The 14020-nt window shown below is 47.5% G+C and overlaps 1 protein-coding gene across 1 annotated transcript in view; it reads right to left on the reverse strand.

Moving 5' to 3' along the window:
- Positions 1–14020, reverse strand: part of LOC115475938 (lysosomal protective protein-like) — a 33447-nt gene continuing 19427 nt past the window's right edge. The window contains exons 8-14 of the mRNA XM_030212018.1: positions 11080–11171; positions 10012–10093; positions 7674–7822; positions 4735–4810; positions 2522–2611; positions 1867–1968; positions 1–361 (exon numbers count right to left, since the gene is read on the reverse strand). Coding sequence (XP_030067878.1) covers positions 278–361; positions 1867–1968; positions 2522–2611; positions 4735–4810; positions 7674–7822; positions 10012–10093; positions 11080–11171 — 675 coding nt within the window. The 3' untranslated portion in view covers positions 1–277. The remainder of the gene's footprint in view (positions 362–1866; positions 1969–2521; positions 2612–4734; positions 4811–7673; positions 7823–10011; positions 10094–11079; positions 11172–14020) is intronic.

Genomic DNA, 14020 nt, shown 5'->3' on the forward strand with positions numbered 1-14020 from the left:
AGGTAATGGGGGGCTGCAGAATGGATGCATGTAACTTGCTGGTGAGTATGCGGGAACAGAGCAGGGGAAGGCCTGCATAGGGTGCCCAATATCCTTGCACTGGCCCTGCCTAGAACAGGGTTTCATTTTTGTCCCAGTTGTGAATAAGTGTCAGGAGTGATATGAACCAAAAAGGTGCCAGAATTAAGTTTCAAGGAATCAGCAGAAGCCTATCAGAAGAGGACCGGTAAGCAGGTGTGGAGTTGTTTCTCCAGAGCAGCCGAAGCTGTCGCATCCTCTAGTAGGGCTGATTTTCAAGGAAATTGTGAAAAATAATGAAGGCCAGTTTGGGATTGTCAGTTGGCACCATGTGGCCAGAACCCTGCAAAAGAAAGGAAATAGCAAAGTTTACATGGAGGGGCATAATTGAACAGGGCATCCAAGTTTTCTTAAGGGCGTCCTCGCAGGATGTCCCCCGTGAAGGGGTGGGGAAACCCGTATTATCAAAACAAGATGGGCGTCCATCTTTCGTTTCGATAATACGGTTGGAGACGCCCAAATCTCCACATTTATGTCAACCTTAGAGATGGTCGTCCCCGATTTTCAGCGATAATGGAACCCGAGGACGCCCATCTCAGAAACGACCAAATCCAAGCCCTTTGGTCATGGGAGGAGCCAGCATTCATAGTGCACAGGTCCCCCTGACATGCCAGGACACCAACTGGGCACCCTAGGGGGCACTGCAGTGGACTTCAGAAAAAGCTCCCAGGTGCATAGCTCCCTTACCTTGTGTGCTGAGCCCCCCAAACCTCCCCCCAAAACCCACTCCCCACAACTGTACACCACTACCATAGCCCTTATGGATGAAGGGGGGGCGCCTACATGTGGGTACAGTGGGTTTCTGGTGGGTTTTGGAGGGCTCACATTTACCACCACAAGTTTAACAGGTGGGGGGGGGGGATGGGCCTAGGTCCGCCTGCCTGAAGTGCACTGCAGTACCCACTAAAACTGCTCCAGGGACCTGCATACTGCTGTCATGGAGCTGGGTATGATATTTGAGGCTGGCAAAAATATTTTAACATTTTTTGGGGGGTGGGAGGGGGGGTTAGTGACCACTGGGGGAGTAGGTCATCCCCGATTCCCTCCAGTGGTCATCTGGTCATTTAGGGCACATTTTTGTGGCTTGGTGGTAAAAAAAAAAAAGGACCAAGTAAAGTCGGCCAAGTGTTCGTCAGGGATGCCCTTCTTTTCTCCATTATTGGTCGAGAACGCCCATGTGTTAAGCACGCCCCAGTCCCGCCTTCACTATGCATCCGACACGCCCCCGTGAACTTTGGTCATCCCAACGATGGAAAGCAGTTGAGGACGCCCAAAATCGACTTTCGATTATGCTGATTTGGGTGACCCTGGGAGAAGGACGCCCATCTCCCGATTTGTGTCGAAAGATGGGCGCCCTTCTCTTTCGAAAATGAGCCCAATAGTCACCTACCCACAGAGAAATCAGAAGAGGTAACCAGCAGAAATGGATAAAACCAGAGTGTGTGTCTACTCAACTTATAGTTGTTTAACATTAATAAAATATAATCCACTTAGGAAATAATAAATTTGTGGAATATAAATATTTTAAATAAGTACGTAATATGCTTCACATTTTACCATGACATTTACATTATTGGCACTCTTTGAGGCTCTCCTTTCCATTTAAGGTTGGCAACAGATATTAACGGACAACTCTTCTGCCCAGGACTGTGCTCCCTGGTCCAGGAGTGGCAAAGGTGAAACCCTCACTCTACCCTGAGGCCTTAGCTGTCAAACTTAGGATATAGCTGTGGGAAAAAGACTTGGGTTCGTATCCCTCCTCTCAGAATCTCAACAGAGCACGTTTACCTTCACCGTCAGGACTGTCATGTTGGCAAATTCCTTCACATAGCCTCCAATCTGGGTGCTGTTCCTTTCCTTGTAGGTCCAGGCTCTGCGTTTGCCCTGCAGCTATCGAAGAGCAGAGATTCAGTGCCAAAGCAAAATACCTACACCTGTCTTGTACTACCTTCTTTAATGCTCGTGCACCTCTATCTCCCCGGCACTGGCTCCCACCTGTACTTTCACAGCAAACCATCTCCCTCCCTCTTCCCCTGCCCCCCTCACCCATGGCATTGCATTGCTTCCATTCTTACAGCACACATCTACCTCTTCCCCCCTCCCCAGCATCTGCTTCCATACAGTATATACACTCTCAGCACATCTGTCTATCTATTCCCTCCCCCTATTTATACTCTTACAGAACATATTCCTCCACCACACCCTGCCTGGTACTTGGCAGCATCACTTTTCCCTCCTTGCATTCTGAGGCACCTACTTCTATCCATAGGACCTAGCTCAGTGCGTGCTGAGCACCCCAATATTCAGCCAGCTCCTTCAGTGTGTCCAGTACAATGGAAATCGTATTAGGTTTGGAACCTATATTTCTATCAATTCTCCCTCCCATCCTTTATCCACTAACTAAAACAAGCCTTGCCCCCATCCCACCAGTTTCCACCTTTACCTCCTGCTGCAAAGAGTCCACAAACCACTCAATTCCCAAGAAGTTACAGGCCATGTCCACATCTCCATTATACAACAGGATCCGGTATTTCTAAACAGAGAAATGGAGACACACAAACAGAAACACACCTTTAACAGCAGAGCAGGCCTCAGTGCTATGCTTTGTCTGCCCCCAGTACCTGAAATTCTTAGTAACGCCCCTGACAGTTTCACAGATAAGCCTCTCAGGAGCTGATGCAGAAAAGTACCCTGGGAAGCAGCATGCTGTGTTTACCACTAGGTGTGCACTAACAGTGGCGTAGCTAGGTGGGTCCCCAACCCCCGCCAACTGAAGACTTCATCCAGCGCTGGTCTGCGGCACGGCTACCACATTGCCTGCCTGCTCTCTCTTCCCTTCATGTTGGGCACGCTCCGTTTAGTGAAATTTCAGTTTCACTAAAAGCAGCGTGCTGGACGTGAGGGGAAGAGAGAGCAAGGCAGGCAATGCAGCGGCGGCACCGGAGACCAGCGCTGGACGAAGTCTTCAGCTGGTGGGGGTTGGGGACCCCCGCCAGCCAAGATGTTACAGTGGCGGCAGTGGGTGGCGGAGGGGGGAAGGTGACCAAAATGTACCCCCCCACCTTGGGCTCTGGCCCCCTCCCACCTCAAGGTCTGCTACGCCCCTGGAGCTATACAGGAATGGGTGTGGGGGGGGGGGAGGTTGAGAGTTAGCTTGCACTGTGCCCTTCAGAGCACAATACCTGCACAAACTGAGCAAATTATCACCAGGTCTGAGGTGGCACAGAAGGGTTGGCTCCCCTCTGCATGGGGCAGAAAAGTTAATATCATATAACCGGCTACCCTTTAGCCACTAACCGGTGATATTCAATAGGGGAAAGCTGACTACCATCCCTGAATAGTGCCAGATAGCCGGCCAATGCCATTTAGGTGGCCATTTCATTCTGAATGGGCTAGTACTGCTTTATTATATATATATATATATATATATATATATATCAGTGGCGTAGCTACGGGGGGCCTGGACCCCTGTGGATTTGGCCCTGGATCTCCCTGCCGACCACCCTCTTGACCCCCCCCCCCCCTGCCGTCGCCTGCCTTTGCCCGCCAGCCTCGGTCCTCTTCTTCTCACAAAGGGCTTCCTTCTGTTTCTGACGTCCTGCACGAACAACATCCAGGATGTCAGACTCACAGAACGAAGCCTTGCAGATCAGTGAGAAGAAGAGGACCTCGGCTGGCGGGGGTTGGGGGTCCCCCGCCAGCAAAGGTAGGTGACAGTGGGTTGGCGGCAGGAGGGGGGCCCTCACCTCGGGCTCTGGACCCCCCTCTCGCCGAAGTCTGGCTACGCCATATATATATATATATATATATACATATATATAATTTTATTTGAATGTTGATAAAAGTTACAGTTACAAGCCAGCTGGTACATCAAAAACCTGCTATAACACTTCTACTTTTCCTCCCCTTCCAATTGCATATTACAAAAAAGATAATGAAGATGAAAATGAGCATCCTTAGCCCAGCCACACGCCATCTCTACGAAAACTAAGAGGTCCCCCAGGATCAAAGCCCTTTTCTGGAAAACCCTCTGAACCTGTGCTGAAGATATCTGGCAGCGAACAGACTGAGCCTTTCTCCCTCACCTCCTCCCAGATCAGAATGACTAGAAACCCACCCCTCACCTTACAGCAGGGGTTCTCAACCCAGTTCTCAGGACGCACCAAGCCGGTCAGGTTTTCTGGATATCCACCATGAAAATGCATGAGTGATCTGCATGCACTACCTTCATTGTATGCAAATTTATCTCATGCATATTCATTGTGAGTATCCTGAAAACCTGACTGGCTAAGTGTGTCCCGAGGACTGGGATGAGAACCCCTGCCTTAGAGGCAAGTCCATTACTTAAGACCTAAATCAGGGGTAGGCAACTCCGGTCCTCGAAAGCCGCAGGGAGGTCAGGGTTTCAGGATATCCACAGTGAATATGCAGGAGCTAGATTTGCATACCATGGAGGCAGTGCTTGCAAATCTATCTCCTGCATATTCATTGTGGATATCCAGAAAACCTGTCCTGCCTGTAGCTCTCGAGGACCGGAGTTGCCTACCCCTGACCTAAATTATCAAGAGAAGGTACAAAATTCTACAAAGACCACCTATGCCTGGAAAGAACCACTTGCACCATTCTTCCTTGGGCTGTTGATAATCTAGCGCTTACCTTCGTGCTTAGCAGTTTCAGATACTGCTCTGCTATACTGCTAATCTCCCTGTCAAAGTTCCGGAACACCTCCTCACTGCAAAAAAATAAACAATAGTTAGAATCACCGACACGACGGGATCTGTGGATACCACTTTCTCCCACCTCGGAAGCAGGGGCGTAGCCAGACCTCGACGGGCAGGGGGGGGGGCCAGTGCTCAAGGTGGGGGGGGCACATTTGGCCCACCTCCCTGCTGCCGCCCTCCCGCTGCCACCGCCACTTCTGCCTCTTCGCCACCGCTCCCCCCTACCCCGCCGCTGGTGGGTACCTTGGCTGGCGGAGGTCCCCAACCCCCGCCAGCTAAACCATTTGTCCCGCGCTGGTCTTACATTGCTGGCGCCATGTCCTGCTTTCAGCACCAGGCACACTCGTTTTAATGAAACTGTGCACGGCGCTGAAAAACAGGACAGGGCGCCAACAATGTAAGACCAGCGCGGGACAAGACACCTTAGCTGGCGGGCATTGGGGACCCCCGCCAGCCAAGCCGGAGGCCCTGGAGCCAGCTTGAGGGGGCCCAGGCCCCCTAGCTACGCCACTGCTCAGAAGTTGGATATCCAGAACTGTATGCACTGTAAGATGTTCTTTCCAGCAGGACTTACATACAGGGACACCTAGAGGCCAATTCACAAAAAGCACAAAGTGTTAGCATGAACCCACACAAGCACTGAGCACTATCAATTTAGCATGGGCTACAACTTACACTAGACTTGAGAGACAGTAACATGGAGGGGCATAATCGAATGGTGCCGGCCATCTATATGACCGGCGCCACAAAGGGCGGTCCTGAACCGTATTATTGAAAAAGATGGCCGGCCATCTTCCGTTTCGATAATACAGTTGGGGCCGGCCAAATGTCAGAGATGACCGGGTTTGAGATGGCCGGCATCGGTTTTCGCCGATAATGGAAACCGAGGCTGGCCATCTCAAACCCAGCCAAATCCAAGGCATTTGGTCATGGGAGGAGCCAGCGTTTGTAGTGCACTGGTCCCCCTCACATGCCAGGACACCAACCGGGCACCCTAGGGGGCACTGCAGTGGACTTCAAAAATTGGTCCCAGGTGCATAGCTCCCTTACCTTGGGTGCTGAGCCCCCAAATCCTCCCCAACACCCACTCCTTACAACTGTACACCACTACCATAGCCCTTAGGGATGAAGGGGGGCACCTACATGTGGGTACAGTGGGTTTTGGGGAGTTTGGAAGGCTCAACATTTACCACAAGTGTAACAGGTAGGGGGGGATGGGCCTGGGTCCACCTGCCTGACGTGCACTGCACCCACTAAAAACTGCTCCAGGGACCTGCATACTGCTGTCAGGGAGCTGGGTATGACATTTCAGGCTGGCAAAAAATGTTTAAAAATTTTTTGGGAGGGGGTTGGTGACCACTGGGGGAGTAAGGGATCCCCGATTCCCTCTGGGGGTCATCTGGTCAATTGGGGCACTTTTTTGAGGCTTGGTCCTAAAAATAAATGGACCAAGTGAAGCCGGCCAAATGCTCGTCAGAGCCGGCCATCTCATAACCACGCCCCCATCCCGCCTTCCATACCCTTCCGAACCGCCCCTTTAACTTTGGCCGGCTCTGCGACGGAAAGCAGTTGGAGCCGGCCAAAATCGGCTTTCCATTATACCGATTTGGCCGGCTTCAGGAGATGGCCGGCCATCTCCCGATTTGTATTGGGAGATGGCCGGCGATCGCTTTCGAAAATAAGCAGGATAGTAACATAGTAGATGACGGCAGATAAAGACCTGTATGGTCCAACCAGTCTGCCCAACAAGATAAAAACTCACAGAATAAGGAATGATGTGATATTACATATTGTCTTAAACGGCTAACTTTTTAGTGGTTAAAAACATCACAACCATGCTCAGGGCTGACCCATGCGGAGAACAAGGCCGTTTCTCCATAGAACTCACCATACAAAAAAAAAAAAAAAAAACTTGTTCTAGTTTTATTTATTTATTTATTTATTTTTTATTTATTTGCATTTGTATCCCACATTTTCCCCACCTATTTGCGGGCTCAGTGTGGCTTACAATACATTGTAAATGATGGAAGTGCAATTGGTTGCAGTACAATTATGGGTTACATTGTGAAGAGTTATATAAGACAGAGTAAATACAGGATATTATTAGGGGATGGAACAGTGGAATATAACAGTGGTGAGTTGAGAGGGGGACAAAGCAGTATCGAGGAAACAGGGAGGTCTGACAATTTATCTGTGGGTAGGGTTAAAGAGTGGTGAGAGCGCGGGAGAAGAGATTTCAGAGAGTGTATTGGTGCGTGTCTATGAGATTGTATGGGCTTCATGTGTTTTGATCCTTGCCGTAGATTTTCTCAAAGAGATAAGTCTTTAGTAGTTTGCGGAAGTCGGTCAGTTTGTAGGTCGTTTTCAGGCTGCGTGGTAGTGTATTCCAGAATTGTGTGCTCATGTATGTGAAAGTCGATCCGTGCAGTACTTTGTATTTTATGCCTTTGCACTTAGGGAAATGGAGATTGAGGAAGGTTTGAGATGATCTTTTAGCGTTTCTGGGTGGCAGGTCAATTAGGTCGGACATGTATGCAGGGGCTTCACCGTGAATGATTTTGTGGACTAAGGTGCATACTTTGAAAGTGATGCGTTCCTTGAGTGGTAGCCAGTGTAGTTTCTCCCGTAAGGGTTTTGCACTTTCGTATTTAGGTTTTCCGAAGATGAGTGACAGCAAGAAAGGTGGGGAAAAATGTGCCCTCCCCCACTTTGGGTTCAGACCCCCCAATTTTTGTAGTCTGGTTATGCGGTGGTCCTGGGGGGGGGGGGGCAGCAGTGATGGCCTTGCCCCGGGCCTGGCTCAGTCCCTCGGCATCCCTTTGTGAAAGATTGCTCTAAGGTACGTTTTTTTGGCACTGTGCAGACTCTTCTTACTTGCAAACCTCCCACTGTGGGAGATCTTCAGGGATATGCAGGGCTTTCCTCACGCGAGGGTTATTCAGGAAGGTTGTGGTAGCTGTGCTATTAAGACATGGGACACCCTTGTAGTTGGGGTTCTGGAAGTTTGCTGCACGGAGTCGATTCTGTGTACAAAGAATAAAAGAGATTTAGTGTGGAACAGGTTTCATCTTTTAGTTCAAAATCTGTTTATTGAAAGAATAACCGAGGCCTAATCAAAAGAAGCAAAATAACACAAACTATAATGCAAACGGCTTGGGTTCTTGTAGCCCTCTGTCATGATCAAATCAATTACAGTCATTCCTCCAATCAAACCATCTACCCGTACTCCCCCCCCTAAAACCCTTCCCTCCCTCCCAAAACCCAAAGAAATACAGCAAACAGATTAAATGGAAATGAAAAAAAGCTTCTGTAAACTCTACTGTCCTCTGCTAGATGTATACAGATTCAAAATCTGTGAGCCACTGTCCAATACAGATAGATAATTGTGCTCTCTTTTAGCTGAAAGTGCAGCATCTCTTCCCCTCCCGTAATGCCAGGAGATTAACCCCCAGCCCACCAGGACCAACTAGATGGAGACTCTGGGGACACCCAGGAACCCAAAATGCATTTTTTCCCTACTACAATAAACTTTCAAAGCAGTGTCCTCTGAGGCCCGCCCAAGCCACCCAGCCCCTCCAGTAAATCAAATATTACCAATTCCTCTGTAAAAGAAATATGAGTATGCAGCAAAGTGTTCACATATAAGGGAATGGCTGACCACATTACATGATAAAAATGTATTATCTTGCACCCAGCACACATTGGAGAGGCCAAGCTTCCTGCCTTACGCTTCTGCACTTGGGTGAAATAGGCCTGACGAAGCACCCGGAACGCACACTCTCTCAAATCCGTTCCCCGGACCAACCAGAGTTCGGTTCCATATTTTAATGTGTCAGACAGACAAAGGTGTCACTTGGTAATTCCTCAGAGAGAGAGAAACCATTTTATTTTCCTTGTGAGATTCAGATTTCTACAAGCAGAATAAACACAGGTTCCTCTCTCCTTAACCCCTTCTCTCACAGCCCTTACAATCTGTACTGGAGGAATTCTATGCAGAAAATTTAAAAATTCTGCAGAAAAAATTTGAAAATTCCGTGCACAATACTTTAAATTCTGCATACTATGGGCTCCTTTACAAAGCAGCGCTACTGATTAGCGTGCGCTGAATGGGAATTAAATGGGCTTCTTCGCATTCAGTGTGCCGCTAATTAGTAGCGCCACTTTGTAAAAGGAAACCTAAATTTGTAATTTTTATTGGTTTGATTTGTTTTATTTACTTTATATACTGCATAATACAGCCAGGGTTTTAAAGCAGTTCACAATTTTAGAAAACCCAAAATGGAACATTATAAAATAACAAATTTACAATTCAGTTACACAAACAAATGCTAAAATTAATCATCCAAATCGATAAGAATCTGCAAATCCACAAATTAATTACTAGAAGGTCTGTAACATTTTTTTTTTTTTTTTAAGCCCAGGGGACTGATATTCAGACCTTGGGAGGCCCTGAGCCCGGATATTCTGTGCCCTTTCCAGTGACCAACATTGAATATCCGGTGTTTTTTTTGACCACTATAATCTTAACCAGCTAAACTAACATTCAGAGCTGGCTGGTTGGTTAAGTTTATAGCGGCCAAAGATAGGCCTGCTTTTTACGAGGCCTAATATGGTACATGCAGGACGTCAGACTCACAGAAACAGAAGCCTGCGCAGCCTGCTAGTGGAATAGCAACATTCCATGTAGAATCTCCAATAGTATCTATTTTATTTTTTGTTACATTTGTACCCCACGCTTTCCCACTCATGGCAGACTCAATGCAGCTTACATGGGGCAATAGAGGGTTAAGTGACTTGCCCAGAGTCACAAGGAGCTGCCTGTGCCTGAAGTGAGAATTGAACTCAGTTCCGCAGTTCCCAAGTCCACCACCCTAACCACTAGGCCACTCCTCCTTAGGTAACCCTAAGTCTGAACAAAGTAAGCTGAAGTGGAGAAGGCGTTTTCAGCACCAACAGGGGGAAGGTCTTCAGCTGGCAGAGCTTGGGATCCCCACCAGCTGCTGCTAAGGGTGTCCCTCTGTTGGGTGGGCCTGAGCCCTAAGCGGGTGAGCCCCGGCCCACCCAGGCCTACCTGTGGCTTCACTATCGGGGGGGGGGGGGGGGGGGGGGATGGAGGAGGACTAGAAAAGAGCTGCCAGTGCTGGTGCCTGCACAGAATTCCTCTAGGAGTAAAATCTCAGGGCGCCGGTCCATGTGACAGATTGGTACTCACCGGAGCAGTCCTTCCATTCTGCTCTGGGATCTTGAATGAATATTTTTTCAAACGGTTAGTGGCAGTCAATTTTCTCATGTACCTGAAATGGAAAACAAACAGGTCCTGCATAAGAACTGAGACTTGATGCTTACACAGCCCAGGGTTACGGTCCAGATTGCCTTGTATGCAGGAGTGTGAATCTAGCTTCTTATACACTGCCACATGCATGGCGTCAGCACCAGGACAGGGGCTGAGGAAATGAAACACAGGCTCAAGTTTGATCTGAATTTGAGCAAGGACTGAACAGAGGTTTGAGGGTAAGAATGAGATCGGGATTTCCCCCCGATCTCCATCTCTCTGTGATTGTAGGGTGTTATTAGGAAGGGTATGGAGTCCAGGTGTGCGGATGTTATAATGCCGTTGTATCGCTCCATGGTGCGACCGCACCTGGAGTATTGTGTTCAGTACTGGTCTCCGTATCTCAAAAAAGATATAGTAGAATTGGAAAAGGTACAGCGAAGGGCGACGAAAATGATAGTGGGGATGGGACGACTTTCCTATGAAGAGAGGCTGAGAAGGCTAGGGCTTTTCAGCTTGGAGAAGAGACGGCTGAGGGGAGATATGATAGAAGTGTATAAAATAATGAGTGGAATGGATCGGGTGGATGTGAAGCGACTGTTCACGCTATCCAAAAATAATAGGACTAGAGGGCATGAGTTGAAGCTACAGTGTGGTAAATTTAAAACGAATCGGAGAAAATTTTTCTTCACCCAACGTGTAATTAGACTCTGGAATTCGTTGCCGGAGAACGTGGTACGGGCGGTTAGCTTGACGGAGTTTTAAAAAGGGGTTAGATAGATTCCTAAAGGACAAGTCCATAGACCGCTATTAAATGGACTTGGAAAAATTCCGCATTTTTAGGTATAACTTGTCTGGAATGTTTTTACGTTTGGGGAGCGTGCCAGGTGCCCTTGACCTGGATTGGCCACTGTCGGTGACAGGATGCTGGGCTAGATGGACCTTTGGTCTTTCCCAGTATGGCACTACTTATGTACTTATGTACTTATGCCCTGACCCCGTTCCTACCTGATCTCTTCACGTGTTTCATCTTCACAAAGGCCATAAAGGTTGTATATGTTCAGCTTTGAATCACGCACAGCTTTATTTGCTCTATAGATCTAATGACAAAATAAGAAAATGATTAGCAGAAGTACCTGGTTTCACATGATAAAAACAGAGAAAATGGATGCTGGGACAGATGAAATTCCCATCAAGCTCAGCATCCGGAGTCCCACAGTGGCCACTCTGAGTCATTAGCAGGTCCCAGAAGATCCCACAGAATATTTAAGGTATTTGAAGGGTTTTTTATAATGACTTTTGCCTCATCAGTCTGCTTTATTGATGTTTTACATCTGATTTGCCAGTGTTTTCTCATTTGATCCTGATTTTCATTTTTTCCAGGATACCTTTTTAGCTTTAATATAGCCTCTTTCACAGTCTATTGAACCACCCTGGCAAGTGCTTGTTTTTTTTATTTATTTATTAATTTGTGGACTACAAAATTGACTAAATGATGTGCTGCACAGTTCTTCTCCTCTGACTATCACAGTGGTGTACACACTTGGGGGGGGGGGGGGGCTTGGGCCCCCTAAAATTGAGGTGCAGTCTGCTGCTTTGGCTGGCAGGGGTCCTCAAGCCCCACCAGCAGAAGCCAGGCAGTTAGTGGCACTTTTTGGGGGGCCGCTGCACCAGCAGGGAGGGCCACCCTCAGTTTCACAAAAAGCCAAGCCATGTGCACAGGCAGAGGGTGGGTGCTTGACTGGCTCAGAAAAAAATGCCACCAACTTCGTGAGGAGGATCCCGTTTCCCCCTAAGCTGAGTGGCAGTCCTCCACCTGCAGTCCTGCCAGTGGGTGGCGCTGTTTCACTATCACATTTTCAATAGTGAGGGACAAGCAAACTCTGCTGTGCTGGATTCCAGGGAACCTGTCTCCTGTCCCTAGAGAATGAAAACACAACATTGAAGCATCATCCCCCCATTGCAGCAATGTAGTTGGAGGACTCGTGCTCAGCTTAGAGGGAACAGTGGAGGAGGAGGGGGGGCTTCTGCTGGCAAGGCTTGGGGACCCCCGCCAACTCAGGTATGTGGATATGGATCTGAATCTGGGAAAAATTTTGTGCTCCCCCAAAATCTGAGGTCTGGTTACGTGCCTGCTCTATCAACCTGTGTTCACTGGACCTGCCATGCTTTCACTAGACTCACAGGATTGTGGGCTTTGCTTTAGCACCAACTCCAAGTCTGAAGAGCAGGAGCCTCAGGAAAAAAAAACCCCAGATGTTATTGGTGTTAGTTTTTCATAGAATCCCTCTCCTCTGTCCTAAAGCGCAGGCTCAACACAGAGGATCTCTAATTAGAAAAGGAATGGTATAAAAACAAAACTTAAAGGGTTGCATATGTTTTTGCATATCAAGTGGTGCTTAGATGGCAACTCTGGCTCTATCAACTAAGGCCGGTGCTGGGCTGGCTTGTATGGTGCAAGTCCCACATATAGCAATCTGGTTTAGGACGGACTGGAGAGAGCTTCAACGGAAACTCCAGGAACTTGGAACATGAGGACGGCGCCAGGCAGACTTTTACAGTCTGTGTCCCGCAAATGACAAAATGGATTTGGATAGGCTGGAGTGGGTTATGATGGCAACTCCAGTAGTTAGAACATAAGGACTGAGCCAGGCAGACTTCTACGGTCCATGTCACAGAAACACCAAAGAAAAACCATGATCGTGTATATAATATCACTGTCATTGTTGATAATGAATGCGACTGTTGGGCAGACTGGATGGACCATTCAGGTCTTTATCTGCCGTCACTTACTATGTTACTATGTAGGTGGATGTGAAGCGTCTGTTCACGCTTTCCAAAAATACTAGGACTAGGGGGCATGCGATGAAACTACAGTGTAGTAAATTTAAAACAAATCGGAGAAAATATTTCTTCACCCAACGCATAATTAAACTCTGGAATTCGTTGCCGGAGAACGTGGTGAAGGCGGTTAGCTTAGCAGAGTTTAAAAAGGGGTTAGACGGTTTCCTAAAGAACAAGTCCATAAACCACTACTAAATGGACTTGGGAAAAATCCACAATTCCAGGAATAACATGTATAGAATGTTTGTACGTTTGGGAAGCTTGCCAGGTGCCCTTGGCCTGGATTGGCTGCTGTCGTGGACAGGATGCTGGGCTCGATGGACCCTTGGTCTTTTCCCAGTGTGGCATTACTTATGTACTTATATATGTACTTATGTAACACCAATTTAAAAAAAAGGGTTCCAGAAGTGACCCTGGAAATTATAGACCATTGAACCTTATGTCAGTGCCAGGCAAAATGGTAGAGACTATTATAAAGAAGAAAATTACTGAGCATATACATAAGCATGGATTAATGAGATAAAGCCATCATGGATTTAGTCAAGGGAAATCTTGTCTCACCAGTCTACTACATTTCTTTGAAGGGATGAATAAAGTGTATCTTATGAATGTGTCCTATTGTGGATTAAGAACTGGTTAAATGGTGACTTAAGAACTGGTTAAAAGATAGAAAACAAAGGAGAAGGGTAAATAGTGAGGTTCCTCAGGGATGTGTGCTAGGACCACTGCTTTTTAACATATTTATAAATGATCTGGAAATGGGAATAATGAGTGAAGCGATCAAATTTGCAGATAACACCATCCCTGTATGTGCAGCTGTGGGTCTAAAATACCATTTTCCAGTTCCTACCACAAAATATCTAACCTCCCTTCTCAGAGTTCCCTTCTGTAAACGATTAGAGAAAGAGGCCAAATATTTAACTCCCCTCCCTTCCCAGAGTTCCCTTTTCTTAAAGGTTAGAGAAGGAGGCCAAATATTGAACTTCCCTCTCTTCCCAGAGTTCCCTTTTCTTAAAGGTTAGAGAAGGAGGCATTATACCAGTAAATGATAGTCACTAGTCTATATTTTACTAATAGGCTAAAGGTTCTCCATGTAAGTAATGCA

Source organism: Microcaecilia unicolor, chromosome 8 (assembly GCF_901765095.1).
Source record: "Microcaecilia unicolor chromosome 8, aMicUni1.1, whole genome shotgun sequence".
NCBI lineage: Eukaryota > Metazoa > Chordata > Amphibia > Gymnophiona > Siphonopidae > Microcaecilia > Microcaecilia unicolor.